Consider the following 24,891-nt stretch of genomic DNA (forward strand, 5'->3'; position numbering starts at 1 on the left):
CCACCCCATAAATTCACAAGGTCATAAATTTCCCTCATGCTACAGCAAAACCAGGGATGGTGCTCACCAGTTTTGAGTTTCCAGCTTGTTTTCACAAGGTCCAGCCCAAGAGTGAGATGCATAAAATAAATGGGTGCAATGTACCTGAATTCACACTCCAGTCACAGTGAGACCTAGAGCACATTAACAAACCTGAATGCCAGCTGTGGACTCTATCCTGTGTTAAGAGGGCAGTACTAGGAGGAAGTCTCATTAATCTACCCCCATAACTCAGTGCCCATCTAGGCTCCTGCAGGGCTGCTGGCCTTTCCATACATATCCTAAGGGCATCAGCTCCCTGCAACCTGGGCGGTGCACCCACTGCTCAGGCTTACGTCAGGATTCTGGTGGCAGAAGTCCTGGTGAGCTGGCTACAGCTCCTTCTTGGTGCCCTGATAACCAGTCAGCTTGACATGAAGAGGCTTCTCGCCCACTTACCCAATCACCTCTTCCCAGTCTGGCAAAAGAGAAGTCGCCTTTGGGGAACTTGGGAGTAGGGTGGTTCAGGACAAAGTAAGGGGTGGTTCTCCTTTCCTCCAAACAAAGGTTCAGGCTCCTGCCAACTCCATAAAAGAAGGGAGGACCAGGTCGGTGGTTTTCTTCTCTCCTCTGGTTGGGGAACAGAGGAGTAGGGAGTATTAGAAAGGAGGAAAATGTACAATACTGCTCTTGCCCTGCCCCAACTCAATTACACTCTGGTGAGGCGTAAGGCAACACAGGTAAAGTCCTTAGAGTCTGGCACAGAACAAGCCTAAGTGAAGGTTAGCTATTGTTGTCATTATTAATAACAATGGCTCTGAACTTCCCTAGGGGTCTGATAAAAGCCATAGACTTGCTCCCCAGAAAAAAGCGCACAAGTATACACACACCTAATTTTGCAGGTGATTTCAGGGGGTGTGCAGATATTTGTGTAATACTCTGATTAGGACCCACTGCAGTCAGAAGGACACACTCCAGCCTACAGAACAGTTACATAATTTGCAGGTCCGAGTACAAAATGAAAATGCAGGGAGCCCTTGTTCAAAAATTAGTAAGAATTTCATGACAACAAAAGCAGAACATTAAACCAGGTGTGGGACCCTTCTCTGCATGGGGTCCTGCTTGACTGCACATGTCCCACACCCAAGCAGCTGGCTCACCAAGACCTTAGAGCTCTAGGTCAGACCACTGTACCTTTGCTTTAAGCAAACTCAGTATCCCAAGAATGGAATTTACAAAATGTGCATTTGAAAGCTGGCCACCCATAGGACTCTTACTGAGTAACTACTTAGTGCAAGGTTGTAGAGATCAAACACTTGAAACAAACAAGCCAGAGATGCTGCACAGCAAAGCTTTTGCAGCCTGGGGGGAAAGACCTGTAAATTACACAGCTGTGATGACAGGAATCAGCCACAGTTGCTGTGGGAACCCAGAGGGGGCACAATTTAGGAAGGGAGGAGGTAGGAAAGCGCCCCCAGGGCCTGTCTCCGGTCAACACAGCAAGATGAGAAGGCTGCGAGGTGTTCTAGGCAAAGGGAGGTGAGAGAGGAGACGATGCTTTGCCCAGACCCGCACTTGCTGTGCATGTGCTACATTATGCCTGAAAATTCCACTGGTGACCCTGCTTTTCAGAAATGCCAGCGGAGAGCAGGAAGCGCACCCCCTCCCTCAGACATGCAGGTGTAGGTGTGGGCTACTCCTTTACCGCAGGTACCATAGAAACAAACCACGGGGAAGCAGCTAAGACTGCAAGACCCCAAAAGGGTCACGTGAGGAAATTGACCCTGGGACAAAATGCCATGGAGGCTCAGCAGCAGCCCGGGACCTTGCGATCAGACTCCTCTGGGTTTAAATCCCCTTACCTCTATGTAGCAGCTTGTGGCCTTGGGCCTCAATTTTTTCATCTGTAAAATAGGGATAATCGTAGTATTTACCTAACAGGGTTATTGTGGGGATTAAACACGTTAACATTTGTGAAACATTTAGAACAACGTCTTGCTTACCCAACTGCTACATAAGTGCTAGCTATTATCATTAGCAATAGGACTGATAACAATGAAGGAAAAAACACAAACTAAAAAAAAAAGAAGTTGCAAAAGAGCTCTCGGATCTCAGAGATGGGAAGAGGCTTGGGTGTGGATGAGTAGGAAGGTTGGAGGCCCTGTAACCATACCCGCTGAAGGGGCAAAAAAAACCTTTGGAATGTGATGACCTTTGACGTATTATAGACCTCTGGGTGGCATTGGCTAAGTCATGTAACCTTTGTTGACCTCAATTTCTCCAACTGTGGAATAGGAATAATGTGTTCCACTTACTTCATTGGATAACATATGTGAAAATATTTGGTAAGCTGGAGGTGAAGGTGGTGCTATTGTCTAAGCCACAGGGTTTACTAATGATGTCATTTATAGACAGACCCCTCCTCCTCTGCCTACCCCTTAAGAGTGGGTGCTTCTCAGGTCTCCAGCCTAGACTGCTTCTCAGCCCCCATAACCACACCCATAGCTTCAGTAATATCCATGCTGGTGCCTAGCATCCCTACCTCCAGCCTGGTCCTCCTTCCCAACCTCCAGGCCCATGTAAAAAGTGCCCACTAGGTACGTCCATGTGGATATCTCAGGCACCTGCAAACTCTCATTGTCCATGACTGAACTCATCATGGCTCCGTATCTCAGTGAAAGGTTCCACGGTCCAGCCAGCAGGAAACCTGGGTGTAATCCTTGACCTCTCCCCCCACCTCTGACAACCATCAGTCATCTGTATCTGCTAATAAATATGGCCCCAGTGCAGCTACTTCTCTGACTTCATTTCACTCCTATTCCCATAATCCAGGACACCTCTCCCTTTCCTAGATTCCCACAACTTCATCACTCATCGGCCTAGAACACCTCACTCACTCCTGTTTGCCTAGCTCTTACTCATCCTTTGGGTTTCCCCTTAAAGGTCATTTCCTTTAAAAAGCCTTCCTCCACCACTCATTAAGGGTTCCTAGTGCTCTTACCCAGCAACCTGTACTTGCTAAGATACTGCACCTACACTGAGGTCCATTGCTAAACTCTCAGCTCGAGGTCACAGGCTGAGTTTCTTCCGCTTACCAGTGTCTCAAGCAGGTAACCTCAGGACAAAGAACAGGAGCTGAAAATACTTGTTGAATGTTGCTGAAAACCTTACACGGCTTGCAAAGTCACACTGAGCTTCTTAACCCACACTTCCCCAGACACAGCGCTTACTTTTACAAAACATCTGCTCCTCGCGTTCCATTTTGGGGTGGCGCCCACAGCAGTACCACACTTTGGACAGTAGAAAGAAACTATGGAAACCATGTCAAAATCCTGATGGCAACTTAAATAGAAGCTTGGCTGGATTCACGTGGGTAGCCGTCCTCATCGTTGAGCATCCTCAGCTAGAATACTCCTGTTTTGGAGTTGGCCTGGGAAGGGGGGCTGGGGAGAAGTAGTGGGAGGTGGGGAAAAAAGGGCCAATACATTTCACAAGGAGGGGGTTTGAACTGAAACAGAAACATAGCCTGAATGAAAGACTTGCTTGGAGCAGTTGGGAGTGGAAGAACAGTAGGGCTTTTTCTACCCGTGTGGGACCCCAGAACATTCATACCCCAGGCTTCCACTTTTCTATGTGGGCAGAATCAAAATCAATGCTCCCTTTTCATTTCACCGCGCGGTCACTGTGAGCACCTATACAGAGGGAGGCTGGCGTTTTATAAGCTGAATGCTCTGCACTCCATCCTGCACAGTGCAAACAGTTAATCAGAACTGCTGTGTGAACTCGCGGATTTTCATTGATTCAGAATAGCTTCAGTGTTTTAATAAATCTAGCTGACTTCATTTCCCTGGGTCCTGAATTACTCTTAAAATAAAAGTGTGTGTGTGTGTATTTGTGTGTGTGTTATATAATCTTTGAAGGAAGCACTAATACTATTCTGACAATGTTCCCCTGCAAAACACCATTTTTCCCCTGATTATAAAATAACATGCTCTTTGTAGAAAATTTGTAAGTACACAAAGCTGTAAAAGACATAATCACAATCAACATTTTGGTCCATTTCCTATCAGGTTTTTTTCTGTGCATGTAAGTTTGAAATCCTGTGGGGTTTTTTTCCTTCTTAACATAATATCCTATTATCTTTTGTTATTAAAGAAACTTATTGTTTCTTCTTTTTGCTAAAGTATCACAGCTTCATTGGAGAAAATGCTGAAAAGGAAAAAGAAAATTAAAATCATTTGCAATTACCATCCAGAGGCCATGTTAATAGTTCTGCTGTTTGTCTTTTCAATCTCGTTTTCCAGGCATATATTTTGGGGAAAAAATTATTAAATGCACCAGGATATTCCTTTATTTGTATGCAGTATGGCTTATGTAAGAATCTCCTTTTGTTGAACATTAAGGTTGCTTTCCATCAATTCTGCTACAAAAAATATCCTTCACAACAGCATTTTACATTGTGCTTTTTTCCTTAGAAAATTATGGATTTTCTGCAATTAACTTCATACATTCAACTCTTGAGAGAAAACTGAAATAAAGGGACAGGGGAAAAAGTAATACACAATTTTCACTTCAGAGTCCATCTCCATTTTAAATACATTTGTTCTCCAAACAGAAGAGAGCTCTTGCATAGAGAGGTGGGGTGACGAAACCATTCTGAACTGCCAGATAGATATTTTTAAATGTAATTTAAATATAGTTGATAAAGGAGCAACTGACTTCAAATTTTTGGAAGATGAAATCCAGGGCCAAATCTTCCATGAGTCCGAGCAACAGTTTAAAATAATTTCTCAATTCTATATTTCCCTCCACATGGCAGAACACCTACCAGTGCTTAAAAAAAAATAAAAAACTGGCCAGAAGAAATAAACAAAAAGGTGCCACTTCTGAAGCAACACCAAAGGAAGATATAAAAAAAAATTGTTGGGTCAGTGATAAGGGTACAGACATCATATGTTTAAAGAAAACAACAAAAAGAATGTTAAAAGAAACCAATGACCCTTGAACTACATCTTCAAAAGCATGCCAGAAATACTCCCGTTCTGGTATACGAGCTGGTAGAGCCTGGAAGGGCAGGAAGGATGTGGTCTAGACACTTATGCTATGATTGTTTCTAGGAGATCCATCTCCCTGCTCAGAGATCAGGCCTGGATCCTGGTGTGTGCCTTTTATTTTTCTGTAACCCAAGTACAAATGACTAAACAAAAGGGAAACCATATGTTTAAAAAAAAAAAAAATCAGCTGGCTGCCTCTCTGGGGCCTATCTTCATAGAAAAGTACTGTCAGTGGGTCCTAGGGATTTTACCATTTCTTTGAAAAATACCCTTTGTGTATTATTATAATTTACAAATCACCTTCACCACCACATTTGGTAACAACCTCACATAGCAGAATGGTCAGGTATTATCCCCATTTTATAGATGAAAAAACCGAGGCTCAGATATTAAATGATTTTACCCAAGTCACATAACTAGCAAGTGATGGAATAACTGCAAAGCTAGGGCTTCTCCTAGTCTGATGATCATCCCCAGGCCACACCATGTTCACCGGGACTTTGGAGGAGAGACACACTTCCAGTATCCTTTTAAAGCGCTGGATGGTGCTCCTTCCAATCTGGGCCCTGACGAGCACTAGAGCAAGGGCACTGTCAAAGGAAATAGGATTCACAGGCATCCATCTCAGATGCTGGGTCATTTTAACAAAATGGTTCAATTATTAGGGAGGAGGTGAGAAGAAAACATATATCTGAGTTTACCTGGCTGTTAGGAGCTTGCAATCAGTCTTTGGGCAGGGAGGGGCGGGAGGGTGGGGGGTGGCCTTTGATCTCCAATCTGGCTAGGAAATGAGCTCCTTTCTTCTTCACAGGCTTTATACTGAGGCCTCATTAGGAGTGAGTCCTAGTAGGGTTTGGAGAAAACCCTCTAGATTCAGGCCTGAGCTGCTGCCTTATTAGGGCCTTTTATCTCCCTAGAAAGTTTACTGAGCAGGATTTTCAAAACCTCCCTGGCACATCACCAGGCCCTTCAGTGCTCATGTCCCTGTGTCTCCCACTGCTGTTAGTGCAGCCAACACATACATCTTCCCTACCCGTCTGTAAGACCCACCAAATGGCAAGCAAGCCCAAGTGCAAAAAGCAATGTAATCCAGTTCACCCCCTAATGTCTTACAGCGAACAAGAAGTACGAAAATGGATCCGTACAAAGTGACAGACTAAGGCAGAACTCAGGGACCTGGATCAGCCAGGGTTGTGACCTCTGCCTTCAACCATGCCATTAAATCAGAAATGTGTCAAACCACGATCGTGAATGAGAAGGGCCCCCCAAGAGCTGCCCTCCATCACTGCTGCAAGCATGCCACAGCCGAGGTCTGCTGTGCTGAACCCATGTAGGCTCCCTATCAGCTCATGCCGTGCTGAACTCGGGACAGGCAAAAGCAACACTCAAGGGAAGCACCACACTAGGGACGACATGAGGCTCAGCTTCAAACCCATGGTGGCCTGCTGGGAAGCAGTCCAGGGTGGGAGTTGGAACGGTTTCAGACTGACCGCCAGTGATGATGGGCAGTAGGGCCTGACTTGAAGAATCTGGGTACACAGCTGCACTCAAGTCACGCTCCCCCGACCGTGGTCAGGACTCAAAGACTGTGGCATCCTTTCATGTACCCACAGTAACCACCAGCATTGGTTTCTTAGATGACAAATAACGATTAAGGATCAAGTAAGTTGCTCCGATGAGAGACAGCTTGATCATCCACAAAGGCATAATTCTTCCCTCCCACCCAAGCCCCAGAGCTGGCTCCTGGCCAGTGGAACTCTGAGAGAGGCAGGGTACAAGGAAGAAGTGCTCTAGAGCAGAAATTAGAAAACACGGATCCTACTCCCCCATCTGCCTCTGACCAGCTATGTTAAACTGGGAAAGTAACTCTCCCTGTCTGGGCTGAGATTCCTCATCTATAAAATGATGGGGTTATAGCATGTATCACTACGGTCCCTCAACATCAAATCTTCATTGTTTTCTGGATTCCATGAAATTAGCTGAAGAGGCCTGTTTGCTGGAAATGTAAAGTACAGAGCTGCCTCTCAGGAAAAACTTTAAGTTCAAAATGAAGGAAAAGAAAGAAATGAAAGCAGGAGAGTCATGTCAACTTGAAACTCTCTTTGGTCATAAGAATAGCAAAGCAATGAGTTCAGATAGTTTGGGAGGAATAGAAAAGTGCAAACTGCAAAACAGGAAACCCATTCTTGGCTGGCTGTCAAAGAGCCATGAGCTGGTGAAAATTTAGATCCATTTTCATTTTAAATTTCTTAAAACTAATAAAGTCCCCAAGTTAGTGAATTATTGAGATGCCTGCTACCGAAACACAGAATTATTGTTCCCGTCCCAGGCTTTTTAACCACTTGATTTTTCAGTCCTATTTCTGATAGTGAGGTGGTACACGGAACCGCTGGTTCCCGCTTGTCCCTGTGGCGGGCACCGCCCCTCTACCTGCTTAGCATCATGACCACGTGTTTATGGACAACGGTCAAACGGGGCCTTGAATTATATACCTCCCCAAATAGCACTCCAGCTCTTGAATTTACAGGGACCCAATTTCCACATCTTCGATTCCTCCAGTGGCTACAACAAGCACTCAGGTGTTTACTGGATGATTAACAACAGTACTTACCAGACTCCTCAGGTATCTCAAACTACACAGCCAGGTTAATCCATCCAAGCTACGTTTGGACTACAAAATCATTTTTCAAAAAGGCATTATCCAGAGACAGAAGAGCTTACAGAAATGAGCTTAACAAACACCAAAACCAGATTTCCATAGAGAGCAGAAAAATAATTTATTCCAAAGGAGGGCAGAAATAAGAAATTCATCCCGAAAATATACTTTGGTATAATTCTGGTGGGACAGATTTTTCCCTCTGAACATGTTCTCCTACTGACTGCCCCACTGGAGTCTTACTGTCATGTAACAGTTTTTAAACACTTCACTGATTCTCACGTTGTGAGCAGGCAGGAGCCATCTTCAGATCCACAGTTTCCAAGGAGAGAGTAATGTTATTTCTCAAAAGAACAGCACTTTCTATCTCCAAACAGTACATAAACATTTTATAGAGGCAGCACAGTTTAGATTCAATAGGCACATCATTCATCAAAGTGTAAAAAAGGTGACAGGAAAAAATACTGCATTGTAGAATAAGATATTCAAATGTGGTGGGAACGTTTAAGGCAGCTGACAGCCAAATTGGGCGAGTCAAGGAAGGTGGTCTGGGTATGGAGGTGATTTTGCATCTAAAGGAGTTCTCTTCGTGACCTGCAAAACAAAACCATTCCAGTAACTGGGCCTTTCCATCAACCTCAGGAGGGCAAAAGGGTAACACCAAGAAAGTCAACCAGGCCAATAATTTTAAATACACAGATGCCCCCTAAATGAAAGTGGGCTCAGTTAATGTGCAAGTTCGGGCAGGTTTTGCAGGGCTGTGACAATAAGTCCAGTTACCAAGGACAATGCTAAACTAAGGATCCCAAGTCCCGGTTTGACGGTATCATAGAAAGCAGGGAGAGTGGAGCTGACTAAGACCCGTTGCACTGGGACCTGACAAGTTCCCTTGGGCTTCAAGAATCTGTATTTGCACTTCCGCTCCCACAGGCGGGCAAGCTGGTCCCTGAGTCAGACTCCTAAAGAGCAGGCTCCTTGCTACTCGATGGCTCACCGTTCTTGCAACCCCAAGTGTAGGTGACAAATGAGAATTTCTTCTTCTAGAAGCTTAAAGCTGCAACACCACCTTTGCAGAGCTGGCAAACATTTAAAATAGGTATCTTCACACATCAGACTGCTAACAGTGGTCGCATAACTCCTTCTCGCAAAAGCTTACTGTACAACGTCTTGATAAATAAAGCCATATGTGCTACTTTTGAAGTTAAAGAGAAAAACTAAAGAGAAAATAAGTTAAATAGTGTCTTTAAGAGGTGATTTCCACACAAGCCTCGAGTTAGTGGATAAGAAAACAAGCTGGTTGTGGCCCACCATTTGCTAGGGTGTTGAGGGAGGGGCAGGCGGAGTGAGGGGCTAGTTAAGTGGGGATGAGGCACGGCTGCAGCAGGCAGGTCTGGAAGGCTGGAGGTCACAAAGCCCACAGGGAGACCACACGGGCCCTTGCGATTTCCCAAGCCAGTGGGCACGCACCCTGGAGAATCCCCAGTGCCGGGAGATTAAATGGCGGGTTTCCCAAGGCTCCGGGGCCAAGGTGCCCAGAAGCAGACATGAGACTGCTGGTAAATCTTACTGGAGCAAGCTGGGCAGGCCAGCCGCCCTCCATGGTGGAAAGCACCGGACTGCTGGGGACCCACTAGGGTAGGACAGTGCAAACAGTCAACTGAAGATGTAATTAGAGGACCATTTTTACCACGTACTAAGGAAAATAACCGTAGCAGGCTAGGTAGGGGCAATGACCAGAGCTACCGGTTTCTTCCATGGCTTCATGAAACCTTTCTATTAATCTCACGATCATTTTCTCTTCTCTTCCTTAGGCCAGCAGAACAGCCCTCTGCATAGACCTGAGTTCCAGGCAGATTATTAATTTACTTGAGAATATGTGAAGCAGTGAATCCAAATGTTTTGTGTGTGAAGTTCCTATGAAGAGCATACGGTCAGGAGACTTGCCTGGTGGCGCAAGTGTGTTAAGAATCCACCTGCTAATGCAAGGGACACAGGTTTGAGCCCTGGTCCAGGAAGATCCCACAAGTCATGGAGCAACTAAGCCCGTGCGCCACAACTACTTAGCCTGCACTCTAGAGCCCGCACGCCACAACTACTGAAGCCTGCTCACTCTAAGGCCCGCATGCCGCAACTACTGAGCCCACCTGCTGCAACTGCTGAAGCCTGTGCACCTAGAGCCCACGCTCCACAACAAGAGAAGCTACCGCAATGAGAAGCCTGCAAACTGCATTGAAGAGTAGCCCCTGCTAGTCGCCACTAGAGAAAGCCTGCACGCAGCAACGAAGACCCAACGCAGCCAAACATTTTAAAAAAAGAGCATATGGTCAGACTTCCTCACTGTTTAGGCCTTTCTGGATGAATGAACAATCACAGAAGGGGAAAACAGGTCTTCACTTTTGAAAAACCACACCGAAAGAGGGAATAATTTTCCCTCAAGCTCAGTGATACCAGTTTAAGATTAACGTGAACGAGCATTATGCTCGAAGACTTGTGGTTTGATTCTGGAGTGAATTAAAGAACCACATATTCTAATCATCTCTCTGATATGAATAGCCATTCTGGGGTGGAGGTGGGGAACTCAACCAAAGAGTCCATGCTCTCATTTTGTAAAATAAAGGAATCACAAAGCTACTTTCAGATAAAACTGAGAATGAAAACAACATAAAAATATTAAGGCTAGGGCTTCACTGGTGGCGCAGTGGTTGAGAGTCTGCCTGCCGATGCAGGGGACAAGGGTTCGTGCCCCGGTCCGGGAGGATCCCGCATGCCGTGTAGCGGCTGGGCCCGGGAGCCATGGCCGCTGAGCCTGCGCCTCCAGAGCCTGTGCTCCGCAACAGGAGAGGCCACGGCAGTGAGGGGCCTGCGTACCGCAAAAAAAAAAAAAAAAAAAAAAAACAAAGATAAAAATATTAAGGCTAGAATCAAGAAATCTGTTCAGGGAAGGATGATGAGTGAATATATATATATTTTTAAACAAAAAAGAAGAGGTCTCATTTTTATCTTTATTTTTTCGTTTCAGATAACTTCGCAAAATAATTCCTTCTTTACTCTCATGGTAAGGTATGTATTTATTGTAGGAGATTAACTACAAGAGGTATTTAAGCAACCTATAAAGGCCTGAGTGCTTCACAATTCAAGGCAAAAACAGCAGAGCTAAATACATTTAGGAGAGAAGAGATCTCTGGGAAGCCAAGTGGCCAGGAAAGGAAGTGCAAGGATTTGCAAGCTGGACGCTCAAGAGAAAACATCAGAAAGAACTGAGAATGGGCGAGTGGAGACAAGAAACCAGAATGTTCGCTGAATAGTGTGTTTACTAACCGGCCTTCTACATTAATGACTGTGGTAGGGTAATGAGGCAGGAAAAGCTAAGTAAAGCTAATTAGGTCAAGAGCATGAAAATGGTATGGCTGGAACCAGTAGGTCACGGAGGAAAGTTGTGCAGAAAGCGGCGAAGGTGGTTGGAAGGCAAACTAGGCAGGCCTTGACCACCAAGTTAGAAAGTGGGACAGAATCTGCAGACTAGTCATTCTTATCTTTTGTGGCTCATGGGACCTTTGGTGACCCTGACAAGCTGTGCTGACAACACGTTACATACAGCATTCCAAGCGGCACGTACCCATTAAAATCAGGGACCTTGGGTTTAAGAAAAAGCCCTGCTGTAGCCCACGGAGAGCTACTCAAAGTTTCTGGGGCAAGCAGCATGTGTTTCAGGAAGTGCTATGTCAGGAAGATAAACAGGGTGGTGGTTTGTAGATACCTTGAGTGTAGAGGCAGGCAGACGTGATGAGGAGCCACTGCAGTAATTCAGAGCCGCAGTGACTGGGTCAGATAGTAGGGTCCCCGACAGAGGAACAGAGTAGACAGGCAGACACTAGTGACATAAGTGGCTCAACTGGATTCAAGGAAGAGGAGAAAGAAGCCATCGAATGGGTTCTAGGTGACAGGGAAAACTGTGATAGGCTTTTTAACCATAAAACACCTTGCACTGTTTTAACTTTTCACAAGTATGGCTTAGTTCCAACCTCTCAACAGATCACAAACCCCTTCAGAGTCCACAGCCTCCTCTGAAATCCCCACTCAGTACTATGTACCTCGTGACACTCAAATATTTTTGGAATGCATAGAAAAACAGCTTCCTCAGGGCAGAGGCCTAATTACCAATAGTCTATTCCTCTCCGCTCCAGACTTTGTAATAAAATAGAATGCCTGCCCTTTTAGGACTGCGGTAAACCATACAGGCTTATCTAAACATATCACCATGATGCGGTTAACCAACTAACTTACAGAACACTGGTCTGAAGCCATTCCAAGGAGATTCCCTACAAGCATCACACCCCCAAAGCTGCAGGAAAATGGGACATTGGAAAAACAGCAAACTTGATGTGATAGTTCCATAAGCATCTCAGGAATCGAGGCTCTAGAGGCAGCCAAGGTTGGCAGGGGGCAGAGATGGCGTGAACATAGTTCTTTGAAGTATTGGGTAAGATTTCCAGCCAATAAACATAATGTGCTATAACTCAGCCTATCAACATATGAAAGAAAATCATGGCAATTAAAGTGTTTAGAGTAGCAAAGGACCGGCTTGCTGTTTAACCGTGTTGTTCAGGATCAATTCAATTTCATCTGTATAGAATTATTATTTGAAAGCTTTCATGACTGCTCCTCATTTTTCTCTGCTGAATACCATGCCTGGCTTACATCTCCTACTTTCCAAATCTGGCCTCTTAAAGAATCACATACAGAATTGAACATTTTTCCTTACCAGCTGAGGACAGGCCTAAATCTGGTTTCTGCACTCCTTTATCATCCCACAGTTGTGTAAAAGTTCAAAGTTCTAAAGGGAATTTAGCTCATTCTTTGAATTTTACCACCAAGAAAAGTGAAGTTCTGTCTTAAGAGTTCTGTTTATGGGCTTCCCTGGTGGTGCAGTGGTTAAGAATCCACCTGCCAATGCAGGGGACATGGGTTCGAGCCCTGGTCCGGGAAGATCCCACATGCCGCGGAGCAACTAAGCCCATGTGCCACAACTACTGAGCCTGCGCTCTAGAGCCCGCAAGCCACAACTACTGAAGCCCGCACGCCTAGAGCCCGTGCTCCGCAACAAGAGAAGCCACTGCAATGAGAAGCCCGTGCACCACAATGAAGAGTAGCCCCCACTCGCCACAACTAGAGAAAAGCCCACACACAGCAACGAAGACCCTACACAGCCAAAAATAAATAAATAAATATTTTTTTTTTAAAAAAAAAAGAGAGTTCTGTTTGCTCCAATGTTAGGATTAGATCAGATTAGATCTCTTGATGTGATAACTCCATAGGACTAGAGGTACAGTACTACCACAATCATTGCCTCAAACATGGAATCAATGTGACATGATGTTCATAACTAGGGCTGCCTGGCTGTGCTCTATTTCCTGCCATTCTGCTTTTAAAGGAACAACCGTTAACATAAGGGTTTCAAGCAGTCCTAGTTTGTGCTGTGGACCAGAGTGCAAACATTAGGAATTCATCATTCAGGTTACAGACACATGAAACTGAAAAGAATGGGCAAATGACACCAGATCCACACACACAGTGTTATTCACTGTGGGCCCCATTTACTTATGGTGAGAGATGGAAATGAGGCTCAGAGAAGGTAAGTGAAAGGCAATGCTAGAATGAAGATCTCACTCTGAGAGGCCTGAGGTTCTCAGCTTTAAACCCCAATCAATACCACCACCTAACATTCACTATAGTTAAGAGGAAGGACATAAAACAGAACTTGATGGGGAAAAAGGGGGGGCGGGGAGGTTTTATATATATATATAAATCAGATCTTTTTTAAAAAATCTATATAAAAGGGAATCAAAACCCCTTTAGGCAGACAGAACTCTAAGGGAAAAAAACGGCTGCCTACCTATCAGGCTGGCAAAAATCCAGGCTGTGAGGAAATAGAAATTCACATACATTGTTGGTAGAAATGCAAAAATGGTACAATCCCTATAGAAGGGCATGTAGTAATACCTGGAAAAAGTATTTATACCTTTAACACAGAGATTCTATTTTCAAGGACTCTAATCTAAAGAAAACTGGTAAAAATACAAAGTGTCATACGCACAGGATGGCACTGTGGCTTTATCAATAATAACAAAAGACTGGAAATAATGCAAAAGGATATCAATGGCTATAAAAAGAATTAAGGAAGATCTCTATACACTGATAGGATATATTGTTCAGTGAAAAAGAGCAAGGTACAGAATAGCATATGTAATATGATATTTCTTCTGTAACAGCTGTGTGTGTCAGGGAAGGATGGATACACACACACACACACACACACTATGTATTTGCTTATCTCTGCACAATGAAACACTGGAAGGATATAGACTTCTATGAATATAGCTTACTTAAAATTTTGACTCTGGAAATGTTTTACATATTCCAAAAAATGTAGCCAAAAAAAAGAAAAAATTACTATAAATTGAACACAAAATAAATCATCTTAACCTAACTGTATAACAAATTGATAACCACCAGAGGAAATAATTTCAAGTAACCACAGAAAACAGCATGTTGTTCTTTATTTGTTCTAAGAACAAATAAAGCAGCAAAGAAATCCTAAACTGCATTCAATAACCTTATAGTTAGTAGTTACATTGGGGTAATTTTGAAACTATTTTATATATATTATATGATAATCAAATTAAGTAATTAAGTTACTGCCTTTAGGAGCCAAGATTTTCAGCATATGTGAATGATATTCAAAAATCCTGTAATGTTAAATCTGAATTAGAAATACTGACATGAACCCGTGATTTTTTTTTTCTTTTTAAAAATCCATACTTCCTGGCTTTGTCCACTGTAAAGGCTTAGAAGCAACAACACCCCAACAGAAATGAATGCACCTAGCAATCAGATCATGGTTTATAAATACCACTTCCACTGAAAGAAAAACAGGGCCAACTGGGCTTGAGGACTGACTAGTGAACCAGGGAATCCTTTCAGTGGGAAAGTTATTAGAGGAACACTGATTCCAAGTCAAGAAACATACAAGAGAGGTCTGGGACACCTTGATGTTGCCAGAAAGAAAATTATCAAAGACTAATATCAAAGGGACATAGAAGCCAGTCTAGACAGGTGCCCACAGGGCCAAAGAAAGAACAACTGAACTTTATAAAAAGGATAATAAACATTTAATTGATTAAAATTGGAAAGAAAAGAAAACCTCATTGAATACCCCAGAAGTAACTTGGGCACCAAGTTACTCACTTTGAAAACTAAAAGAGGGACTTCCCTGGTGGCACAGTAGTTAAAAGTCCGCCTGCCAATGCAGGGGACACGGGTTCAAGTCCTGGTCTGGGAAGATCCCACATGCCGCGGAGCAACTAAGCCCGTGCGCCACAACTACTGAAGTTCACATGCTCTAGGGCCCATGCTCTGCAACAAGAGAAGACACCGCAATGAGAAGCCCGCACACCGCAACGAAGAGTAGCCCCTGCTCGCCGCAACTAGAGAAAGCCCACATGCAGCAACAAAGATCCAACACAGCCAAAATAAATAAAGTAAAAAGAAAGAGGCTTCCCTGGTGGCGCAGTGGTTGAGAGTCTGCCTGCTTATGCAGGGGACACGGGTTCGTGCCCCGGTCAGGGAAGATCCCACATGCCGTGGAGCGGCTGGGCCCGTGAGCCATGGCCGCTGAGCCTGCGCTCCGCAACGGGAGAGGCCACAACAGTGAGAGGGCCGCGTACCACAAAAAAAAAAAAAAAAGAAAGAAAAGAAAGAAAAGAAAATTAAAAGAAAAAAATGAAGTGTGTATCCCACCTTTCTTATATGATCTACATTTCAAGGTTAGTAAATAACTCTAGTTGATAAGGAAAAGTTCATTTTTAAAAACATTTTTATTTATTTATTTATGGCTGTGTTGGGTCTTCGTTGCTACGTGCAGGCTTTCTCTAGTTGTGGCAAGCAGGGGCTTCTCTTCATTGTGGTGTGCGGGTTTCTCACTGTGATGGCTTCTCTTGTTGCAGAGCACGGGCTCTAGGCACGTGGGCTTCAGTAGTTGCGGCACACGGGCTCAGTAGTTGTGGCACGCAGGCTCTAGAGCACGGGTTCAGTAGTTGTGGTGCAAGGGCTTAGCTGCTCTGTGGCATGCGGGATCTTCCCGGACCAGGGATGGAACCCATGTCCCTTGCATTGGCAGGAGGATTCTTAACCACTGCACCACCAGGGTAGTCCAGGAAAAGTTCATTTTTTTATAGAAATATTTCACCTAATCAAATATGGAAGTAATAACAAAAACTAGAAAATCACCATTTTTGCAATTTCTACTGCAATGCTTCATTCAGCCTAAGATCAGCAATGGATACAATCACTGGATAAAGGGTGATAGAGACCTTTACACCTGGAGGGGCCAGAACCCACTGATCACCTTGGCATCTCTAACGACCAGACAGCCAGACATCACGTCTCTCCTGATATAAGGCACTATGAAGTTCACAGAACCACTTAAGTACCCTTGCCAAAAAAGCTGAACCTGAATCTAGTCAAACATTTAGCGCTAACCTCCAGTTAACATAATAATGGAGACTGAAGAACAAATGAAATGACAGGCTTTCTTTCTGACTCTTGGCCAGTGAATAAATCATTCCACTACACCACTCCTTACTTCCCTGATCCTCAGAAGCAAATGAAACTTGCAATTTTGAGAACAATTTTCAAAAAGCATCTGTCTCTCTCTGTCCAAAGCATTCACAGATGCCCTTCATCTAAAATCTGTCAGCCACTTAAAGCTGCTAAATCTCAAAATACCAAGTACACACAGTCACATTCCTGATCTGTGCCCGAAAGACCACATGCAAACATAATTTATTTAACTGGCTGGGTAAGAATACAATTTAAAAGAATCTTACGGATAAATCCTTTGCTAAAAGTGAATGGCCTAAGTTCCAAATCTATTTCTGCAATTCAGATTGTGTTTGCTTTCAGCAGTCTGCCCTTGCCAAGTGTTAAAATGAGGAAAAGTCCAGGCAAACTCTAGCTGACCGATTGACAACATTGATGTGAAAGGTCAAGGGCATAGTCACCTCAATGACTGAGCACTGGCGAGCAGGTCTTCTTACTCAAGGCCAATGATGCTTGAGGTACCAGATGGTTTCATTTTTCAACTGCGGTCCAAAGAGAGGGTTGAGTTGGGCCAGAATTGCAATCAGCCAACTAAAAAAATAATGGGGGAGGAAGGACAACAGAAAGTGGTGAAATCATGTTGGAACGGGACCATTTTAAATTAGGATGAGAAAAGTGCTTTAGTAGAATTAAAAATCTATTGTTCAGACCAAACCTTCAACACACTTAAAGTTCATAAAGCACACTGTGCTAATGGAAGCATGTCTTGTAAGAAAAGCCTGCACAGAACAAACCCTCCCTTCATCTGATACATTATTGACAAAGCAGTGAGGCTTCATCATAGTATGTCTCTGTCTTTTCTCTCATTTCCTTAATTCCCTTTCCAAGTAGTCAAGATTTCCTGAATTCATATGATATCGTCACCTCAGAGTGTTTTTGCCTAATCTCAGTTTACCATCGTCACAACTTCTGGGCTCAGGAAAAATCAGTTTACTTTGCTTTACCCATTCTCCAAATGCTAAGACCCACAACCAAAATGACACATCCAGTTTTACTGGTAGAGCCAAGGTTAAATTTCAGCCCACTGTCTCCCAATTAGACTATATCACTTGAGCACCCCTTCTCTCATCACCATCACCACTAAAACGTGTTACATATCTTTTGGGCAGTAGTGGAGCTGAACCAAATGGGCATCTAACTCCCCCTGCTTACTTCAGATCTAAGTAACAAGGTATTCCTCTGTATCACAGACCGATTATGGAGGAAGTATGATGGTGTTACATATTTACCTCAGGGTCGGAAGTGCAAAACAGTACATAGCCAAAACTGTCTTTAAAGTTTTCTTCTACTGCTCACAAAGTTCTGAATAAATGGTTTTGTATCTGATATGGGAATTCATATACTCAGTGAAGTTTGAGAATCACTGAACAAAGACCAAAGCAAAGAACAAAAAGAAAGACAGTAAAAGATTTGCAAATCATATATCTGATAAGGGGCTAATATCCAAAATATATAAAGAACTCGTACGGCTCCACAGAAAGACAGCAAATAAACAGCTGGCTATTCAAACCATTCCACGTTTTACTTCATTAAACCAATATTTAATGAGCACCTGCTAGGCTCCAGGCCCCAGCAATACAAAGGAGAAAATGAAATGCTACTGCCCTCACAAAGCTTACGGAATGTAATGTCAGGAAGGAAATAAAGTGAGGCGAAGGAATAGAGAATGATGGAGGTAGTACTCCTTCGATGGGGTGGTCAGGAAGGCCTTTCGAAGAAGTTACCGCTTCAGGCGAGCACAGAATGAAGCAGAGCACACAGTGCCTTTAATTCCTATTCAAAATACATGAGTTTTTATTTAAATTAGAAATTAGAATTGCTCTCGTCTGGGGGGAGGGGGTCTGGTAAACAGGCCCAGACTCCATCCACTACTGATCTTGGAGGATGGATTTTAGCATCATAATCTGATACCGCTGTCCTCTCTGCATGGGATACAGAGAACTGCTTTCTAAGGGAAAGCAGCTATCCTGCCTCAGCTATCCTGTAGTCTCCTTCTACAATTTTAGGACTTTAAATTCCCCTGGAAGAGGGGAACTAGCCACACGCAACCATTATCTGGCTGGATCTCTTTTCTTCCATTTGCTGTAATATTTAGAACTCTTCCAATAAAAGAATCAAAAAGCTGATTCTGATCACCAATGATCAGACCGCTGGAGAATCTAGCAGCGACAGCAGCTTCACCTACAGAAACAATGTACCCGCCCCTCCCCACCCCAGCCCAACAGAAGGTGGTTCTGTGACAGGAAACGTGACACCTGAGGACATCCAGCCAAGACAGTTACCTCAAGCTGACTCACTTGATAAACAAAAAATTCAGATGAGACTCTCTGATCTGTCCTTAGAACTACAATATTTGACGCAAACAAAATACCCATACTTGTAGTTGAGGTTTAACATCTACCTGAAAAAAAGAAAGAGGAGGGGAGCACAGGCAGACACACTGAAGAGCTGTGACTGCAGTGAACAGTAATGGTGCAGAGCTGAGAGTCATGGAAAATTCCACACAGACCCAGGACTTTCCCGATCCCAGCAGGCAATGGAAGCAGACAGTACAAACAGTCGTCCGTCCTTTCAGGACAGACTGAAATACTGGCCAGTGCTTAGAAATGCTAAATAAAAAATACGTTAGAGCCTCGCCTCTGTCTCCTCTCGTTACCAAAAATGTTTAATATTGAATAAAAACACCATCTCCCAGTACTTTGTACGATGTGGGATAGCGATGCTTCTGAATTCTGACTTCACATTACAATCACCCAGGGAGCTTTAAAAAAAAAAAAATGATGGTAGACTTCACAAATGATCTTTCTTTTAATTCTCCCACAACATGGTTAAGGAAATTGAGGCAGAGAGAGGTGAAATGATTCGCCTGTGGTCACAACACTAATTAGGTGGTAGCAGCTCCTGAACCCAAAATCAGGTCAGACTAATGTTCTTACAAAAGTTACCTTCTGTACAAAAGTTACCTTCTGAAATATTTTAACTGACAACAGTTCAGAAAGCATCAATCAGTTTAGCTAAATCTAAACTGTCTGGGAGTTAAGGAAACAAAGAATCCATCTGCTAACTATAGATGAAGTCCATCATGAGCCTTTGGTACCTGAGGTAAAGAAGAAATATCCAGAAGCAAGAACGAAGTCCACTCTGCTTGCTCAGATCAGTATTCGGAAACTTTTTTGAATTTAATTTTACGTACTATTTTTAATGTTTCAAATCAAGTGAAACATCTTACTTAAAACAACAACAACAAACCGAAGTTCAAGAAAATTCCTTGGGAAACAGCCCAGGTCAGTTCATTTGAAATGTCCTGGAGGAAAATCCCCCCTCTAACCAGATGAGCTCTTCGTCTGCCCTTCTGCTTACTGCCTGACTTCAGATTTTTCTTTAAAGCTGAAAAACAGTGGGGAGAACTGGAAGGAGAAAAAAAAAAAAAAATCCACTCTGAATTGATGGAAGTGGGTGGAGAAAGAGATCATATTCCAATGAATCTATTATTTCACATGTCCAAAAAAACAGAACTAAATGTACTCTTCATATTTGCCCAAACTGTTCCACATGTCTCCACAACCTGAAGTCCAGCCTAATAACTAACCTGAGCTTATTCAAACTACCGAGGCAGCTATGGCACGGTACCATCTTTCAGAGAATTGAAGAGCTGGAATGCACCAGAGGTCAAGTTCACGGTCCTCATTTTAACAGCAAAGAAACTATGTCCTAGGGAGCTTAATACTCCCACAGCGAATCAGGGATAGAGCTGGAAAGGGAACCCAGGACTTCTGAGTCCCTGATACCAGGCTGCTTCCATGGGGTATTAAGGATGAAACAGATCAGGCAGCCTAGGAGTTCCTCTTTTATTCCACAATCATTTACCAATGCCATGCTCCATCGTCAGGCCCTAAGGATGCTCAGAGGAATCAGCTGAGGGGCCAACCCCCCGACCCTGCCCCCAGGGGCTCATGAGCTTGTGAGAGACAAACCAAGGGTGGGGGCAGAGTATGCTCTGGAAGAGAGAGGCAGAGGATACTTCATCTACAAACACTCCTGGCCACTTATCTTGAGCTCAGCTCTTGGTTATTAGAATTCTTCAAGCATAAAATACGTCCTCCCCACAGAAAAGGCTATATACCGAGCTCTCTCAAATCCTACTTTGTTCTTTTGTTCCACATTCAGATATGAGAACAGGGAACAGAGGCATGGTTACTTCCCAGTGATGCACAGGTCAAGCGGATAACTGCTCAGCTTCCCTGCTGGAATAGGGAAGTCCGGCGAGAACTTCTCTTCTGATCTGCTGTCCCTCCAGCGAGGGCCATGATAGGAGTAACCTCTATCACCTCCTTAAGAAACAGCAGAGAAGTGACTTGCCCTGTCTCTACCGAGATGACCTCTGTCAAATATCCTTATCCCAATCCAATGACGCAAATTCTTTCAAGGGCAGCAGTGTTATTATACACTATTAGAAAATATGGGATTCAGTATTAGACAGGGTTGGATTTTAATTTTAACTACATCAAATATTAGTGGAGTGACTCCAAGCAAGTGAGCTTACAACCCCGAGCCTCAGTTTCCCCTTTTGTAAAATGAAGATAATAATCCCTGCCTCAAGATACTAAGAATTAAAGGAGGGACCTCCCTGGTGGTCCAGCGGTTAAGACTCCGCACTCCCAATGCAGGGGGCCCGGGTTCGATCCCTGGTCAGGGAACTAGATCCCGCATGCTGCAACTAAGATCCCATATGCGGCAACGAAGATCCCGCGTGCCACAACTAAGAGCTGGCACAGCCAAATAAATAATATAAAAAAAAAAAAGGGCTTCCCTGGTGGCACAGTGGTTAAGAATCCGCCTGCCAATGCAGGGGACACGGGTTCGAGCCCTGGTCCAGTTAGATCCCACATGCCGCGGAGCAACTAAGCCTGTGCACCACAACTACTGAGCCTGTGTGCCACAACTACTGAAGCCTGTGCACCTAGAGCCCATGCTCTGCAACAAGAGAAGCCACCACAATGAGAAGCCCATGCACCGCAACAAAGAGTAGCCCCACTCGCCACAACTAGAGAAAGCCCAGGCACAGCAACAAAGACCCAACGCAGCCAAAAATAAATAAATAAATTTATATTTTAAAAAAAAGAATTAAAGGAATAATATATGAAAGTGCTCCGTGTAGTAGCTGACAAACAGGTGTTCAATAAATACTACTTATTCCTTCTCTTTCTCTGTGATACAGCTAAAAATGCATTCAAGCCACAGAATGAAATACAACCTATTTTACTTTACAAAGGAGTTTCTCATGCTGCACTGAGTCATGCTCATCTCCACCTCCTCTCCCGCCCCCACCTGCTCTGCGGCAGGCAGAATTCTAAGATGTTGCTCAAAATTCCCATTCCCTTGCGTACACACCCTGTATAAACAGGGGATGGTGGATATGTAGGGACAGTCACTGCCGTGATTAGATTATAAGATACAGCTGGCTTGACAGAGAAAGACAAATACTGTATATCACTTACATGTGGAATTTAAAAAATAAAACAAACTAGTGAATATAACAAAACAGAAACAGACTCACAGGTATAGAGAACAAACTAGTGGTTACCAACGGGGAGAGGAAGGGAGGAGGGGCAATATAAGGGTAGGGAATTAAGAGATACAAACTATTATGTATAAAATTAGCTACAAGGATGTATTGTACAACACAGGGAATATAGCCAATATTTTATAATAACTATAAATGGAATATAACCTTTAAACATTGTGAATCACCATGTTGTACACCTGAAACTTACATAATATTATTAACTATACCTCAAAAAAAAAAAAAAGATACAGCTGGCTTTAAGGGAAATTTCCATCAACAGATGTATGGATAAAGAAGATGTGTGCGTGCGCATGCACGTGCGCGCGCGTGCGCACACACACACACACACACACACACACTCTGGAATATTACTCTGCCATAAAAAGGAATGAAATAATGCCATTTGTAGCAATATGGATGGACCTAGAGATTACTATACGAAGTCAGACAGAGAAAGACGAATATCATATATCACTCATATGTGGAATCTAAAAAAAATGATACAAAGGAACTTACTTATAAAACAGAAACAGACTCACAGACATAGAAAACAAACTTATGGTTACCATAGGGAGAAGGGGAGGGATAAATTAGGAGCTTGAGATGAACAGATACACACTACTATATACAAAATAGATAACCAGCAAGGACCTACTGTACAGTACAGGGAACTATATTCAATACCCTGTAATAACCTATAATGGAAAAAAATCTGAAAAAGTATATATATGTGTGTGTATATATATATGTATATGTATAACTGAATCTCTTTGCTGTACACCTGAAACACTGTAAAGCAACTATACTTCAATTAAAAAAAAAAAAAGAAAGAGAATTTACCCCGAGTGAGCATGACCTAATCAGGTGAGCTCCCAAAAGGGACAGGGCTCTTCCTGATGAAGGCCATTTGGAGTGCGTGTATCACTTATTAATTCATTGCCAACCATCTTGCAACGCACCCTTTAATATGTGCTCTGTAATAAAAAACTGAATCCCTTTTTCTCCTTTAAAGTGAGCACGATGTTAAGCTTTCTCAGTAGAGGTAGCTGGAGGGACACAGCATGGGCTAGAAGTTGGGGGAGTGGGTATGAGGACATTTGGTGGAATCTGCACAGGCTGTGGCCCAGAACACGGTTGCTCTTTGATCTAGAGACTTGGCCTGGAAATAACCTTTCTGCAGCCCTCTCGACATGAAAACCAGAGCCCCTACCTGGCCTACATGCTTTGAAGTCCTCCTGATCACACTGGCACAAGAATTCCCACTACCTGGCCACTGATCTCTCCAGCCTGCTCTGCTACCTGCACTTAGAGCGTGGCCAACTGCTTGCCCAGCAACTCCAGACCAACTCCAGACCAACTCCAGCCTGGCCAAACTAATGAACTTCTCTGCTATCTGGTGGGCTGAACTACACCTTCTCCAACAAGGTCTGAATTCTTTCCAAGTTTGTCCCTGCTTGGGTACTCTCCCTGAGCCCTAGGGTACCATATGGAGTTTCCTTCTATCTTATAGTTACTCTTCTGCCATAGTGAATAATTATGTTAAACTTCCTGTGTGGTTGCTACCTCCTTATTGGACCCAGACTGCTACAGGATGGGGAGGATTTGACACAAAGGAAGATTCTCTCTTGCTAGCTTTGAAGATGGAGGAGCTACATGGCAAGGAATGTGAGTGTCATTTAGGAGCTGAGAGCAGCCCCCAACCAATACCCAAGCCAAGGAAATGGGACCTCAGTCCTACAACCACAAGGAACTTAACTCTGCCATAGCCATGGGAGTTTGGAAGAGGACCCCAAGCTCCAGATGAGAAGGCATAAACTTACTTTCCATTAACCTGATGCCAACTGTATCTCTTCTATGGCCCTTGCACTACTACAATACAAAAATAGGAATATGCCCTATTTTTGCCAGCTCTAAAGTTGAATCATCTTTTCCTTTCTTTGCTCCATACTTTCTATACTAGGCCTTCCAGTTCAAATTCTCTTATCTGCCAAATTATAAATGAAAAGATTATATGGTCAGAGTAAGAAAAATAAACCTTTTAATATAGTAGATAATAGATATAGTAGATAATAGATAATATAGTAGATAATAATATCTACAGGTACCTAGATTTCCTTTCCACTATCAACAATCAAGACATCCAAATATTTTACATGAATCCATGAGAGAAATGTAAGCAAGTCTCAGAGCAAAAAACTAAGTGAAGGCAAGTACCCAGAGAGGAAAATAAAGTGACTACAGGTTGTGTTCCATACTTTGAGAGCATAACTAAACCAGATTAACTTCAGCTTTTATTTTCAGACATCGAAGGGCATGAAAAACGGTAGACAAAGCCTAGCGCCCATTGAAGGCAGAAAGTCTAATGAAAGTTTCACCCACACACCGCAAAAAAGCTAAGACCCCAAAGGGTTCTGTCTCAAGATAAGGAAAAATCAAACGACCCCCTTAAGTGGAATGCTAGGAAAATCAACTGTCTCAAATACAAACACCAAGAAGGAAGGAGGAAAACACTGCCATTGAGAACTGGTCTTCGAGAAGGTTTGCCAACTACATGGTTTTAAAAAAGAACATACCAAGAATTTTACTTAATTTAATGCCACACTCATGATGGCCTTAGGCACCTGGCAGAAGCAATGTAAATACTTTCTGGAAGAGCCCACCCTCATACCAGGCCCCCAAGAAGTCATACATATAAAACTATAGGGAAAACAGAGAATTCCCTGGTGGTCCAGTGGTTAGGACTCTGCACTTTCATTGCCGAGGGCCCAGGTTCAATCCCTGGTAAGGGAACTAAGATCCTGCAAGCCGTGTGGCATAGTCAAAAGAAAAAACCCAAAAACACACTACAGGGAAAATGGACAGATGGCAGTCAAATATAACTAAATGCATATGGAAACAAGACACCATGAGTGAGAGACAGAAAAGAGCAGACACAAACT

At 43.4% G+C, this 24,891-nt stretch overlaps 1 protein-coding gene across 2 annotated transcripts in view; it reads right to left on the reverse strand.

Annotated features, from left to right (window-relative positions):
- Window positions 1-7,824: 7,824 nt before the first annotated feature.
- The window catches only part of ATP6V0E1 (ATPase H+ transporting V0 subunit e1), a 35,073-nt gene continuing 18,006 nt past the window's right edge, over window positions 7,825-24,891 (reverse strand). The window contains exons 3-4 of one of the 2 annotated variants that reach the window (XM_027084282.1): window positions 16,788-16,917; window positions 7,825-8,322 (exon numbers count right to left, since the gene is read on the reverse strand). In XM_027084282.1, coding sequence (XP_026940083.1) covers window positions 16,824-16,917 — 94 coding nt within the window. In that variant the 3' untranslated portion in view covers window positions 7,825-8,322; window positions 16,788-16,823. Of the gene's footprint in view, window positions 8,323-15,751; window positions 15,802-16,787; window positions 16,918-24,891 lie in introns of those variants that run through there. The other variant, XM_027084283.1, reaches the window with a different exon arrangement.

The sequence above is a fragment of the Aethalodelphis obliquidens genome, unplaced genomic scaffold, assembly GCF_003676395.1.
Source record: "Aethalodelphis obliquidens isolate GAN/ISIS:26980383/991018 unplaced genomic scaffold, ASM367639v1 scaffold52, whole genome shotgun sequence".
NCBI classification, from domain to species: domain Eukaryota; kingdom Metazoa; phylum Chordata; class Mammalia; order Artiodactyla; family Delphinidae; genus Aethalodelphis; species Aethalodelphis obliquidens.